Source organism: Antrostomus carolinensis, unplaced genomic scaffold (assembly GCF_000700745.2).
Source record: "Antrostomus carolinensis isolate BGI_N321 unplaced genomic scaffold, ASM70074v2 scaffold40734, whole genome shotgun sequence".
Classification (NCBI taxonomy): domain Eukaryota; kingdom Metazoa; phylum Chordata; class Aves; order Caprimulgiformes; family Caprimulgidae; genus Antrostomus; species Antrostomus carolinensis.
Window position 1 is genome coordinate 1 of NW_010309439.1, and position 1,436 is coordinate 1,436.

General features: G+C 53.1%; 1 protein-coding gene across 4 annotated transcripts in view; it reads left to right on the forward strand.

Annotated features, from left to right (window-relative positions):
* The first annotated feature begins 108 nt into the window (after nt 1-108).
* Nucleotides 109-1,436, forward strand: part of LOC104523511 (actin, cytoplasmic 1) — a 3,499-nt gene continuing 2,171 nt past the window's right edge. Inside the window, exons 1-3 of one of the 4 annotated variants that reach the window (XM_029084519.1) lie at nt 109-362; nt 678-919; nt 1,057-1,066. In XM_029084519.1, the coding sequence (XP_028940352.1) occupies nt 240-362; nt 678-919; nt 1,057-1,066 (375 nt within the window). In that variant the 5' untranslated portion in view covers nt 109-239. Of the gene's footprint in view, nt 363-677; nt 942-1,056; nt 1,067-1,329; nt 1,340-1,436 lie in introns of all 4 variants that reach the window. The other 3 variants (XM_029084518.1, XM_029084517.1, XM_029084520.1) reach the window with 3 other exon arrangements.

Consider the following 1,436-nt stretch of genomic DNA (forward strand, 5'->3'; position numbering starts at 1 on the left):
GAGAGGGCGCAGGGACTTCCTTTGTCCCAAATCCGTGCAGTGCCGAATCTGGACGGCGTCGCACCCTCTAGCGGGCGCCGGGCGAAGCAGAGCGGCGCCGGCAGGAAGGAAATGGGTGGGGAAGGTCGTGGTGGCATCGCCTTCCCTTCCCCGCCTGCCGCTCGCTGCTGGGACCGGGCTCGGTGACCCACGATGCTCACTCGTGTCTAATTCTCTCTCCTCTTCCTCCGCAGCCAGCCATGGATGACGATATTGCTGCGCTTGTTGTTGACAATGGTTCCGGTATGTGCAAGGCCGGTTTCGCTGGGGACGATGCTCCCCGTGCTGTTTTCCCATCCATCGTGGGTCGCCCCAGACATCAGGTAGGTGGTTGGGGTACCCATAACCAGACAAAAGAGAGGAGCTTTAGGTGGGAGTGGTTCCCTCCAGAGGCATTGAGCTTCAGGAATCTCTTTTACTTGGCTTTATAAGACAAGAGGCTTCTGCATTGCAACACAACTGGTGGGGAATGCAGCCTCCTGCAGAGCTTTTGTGCAGGGTGTGTTGGAGCTGAAGGCCTTTCTTGATGAAGTGGGGATAGCAGAGGGACAGCAATTGGAGACCAGGCTTTGGGAAAAGCAGGTTACCCCCCCAGTGGGGCTTGTCCTTCAGCTCTGCTTACTGTTTTTGTTGTGCAGGGTGTGATGGTTGGTATGGGCCAGAAAGACAGCTACGTTGGTGATGAAGCCCAGAGCAAAAGAGGTATCCTGACCTTGAAGTACCCCATCGAACACGGTATTGTCACCAACTGGGATGACATGGAAAAGATCTGGCACCACACTTTCTACAATGAGCTGAGAGTAGCCCCTGAGGAGCACCCTGTGCTGCTCACAGAGGCTCCCCTGAACCCCAAAGCCAACAGAGAGAAGATGACACAGGTGTGTAAAACTCTGGAGCTTGGAGCTACAGCAGATGCTGCTGCAGTCCAGCTCTCCTCTTCCATGGTGTCCTCTCTCCTCCTTCACCACTATTCTCCCTTTTTGCCATCTTTACAGGGTTTTCCTTTCCTGACCTGAGTCTCTTCTTTGCTGGACCTTGACAGGTTTTGTTTGCTCTTCTAAGCTGGCTTTCTCTTGAGACTGAACTAGCAACTTGTCTAACTGCTGTTTCTGACTAGACACACTAATCCATTTACCAGCCTTTGAGTGACTGTACTGTAGTTTACTTGGCATTTGTTTTGTTCCTTGCTGTGACATGTGGATGGGTCTCTGGTGGTGGTGATGTCCCTGCTCAGGCTCTGACCTGACAGGTGTGGGTGGAGAAGTAGGCAAGATACGCATGGACTTTGAGGGGGAGTGAAGTCTCTTATCTAGGGACAAAAGTAAAACCACAATTGCATGGACTTGGCATAGACCTGTAGCGAGAACCCTGGTTTCTGCTGTTGACTCAAGCCCTTC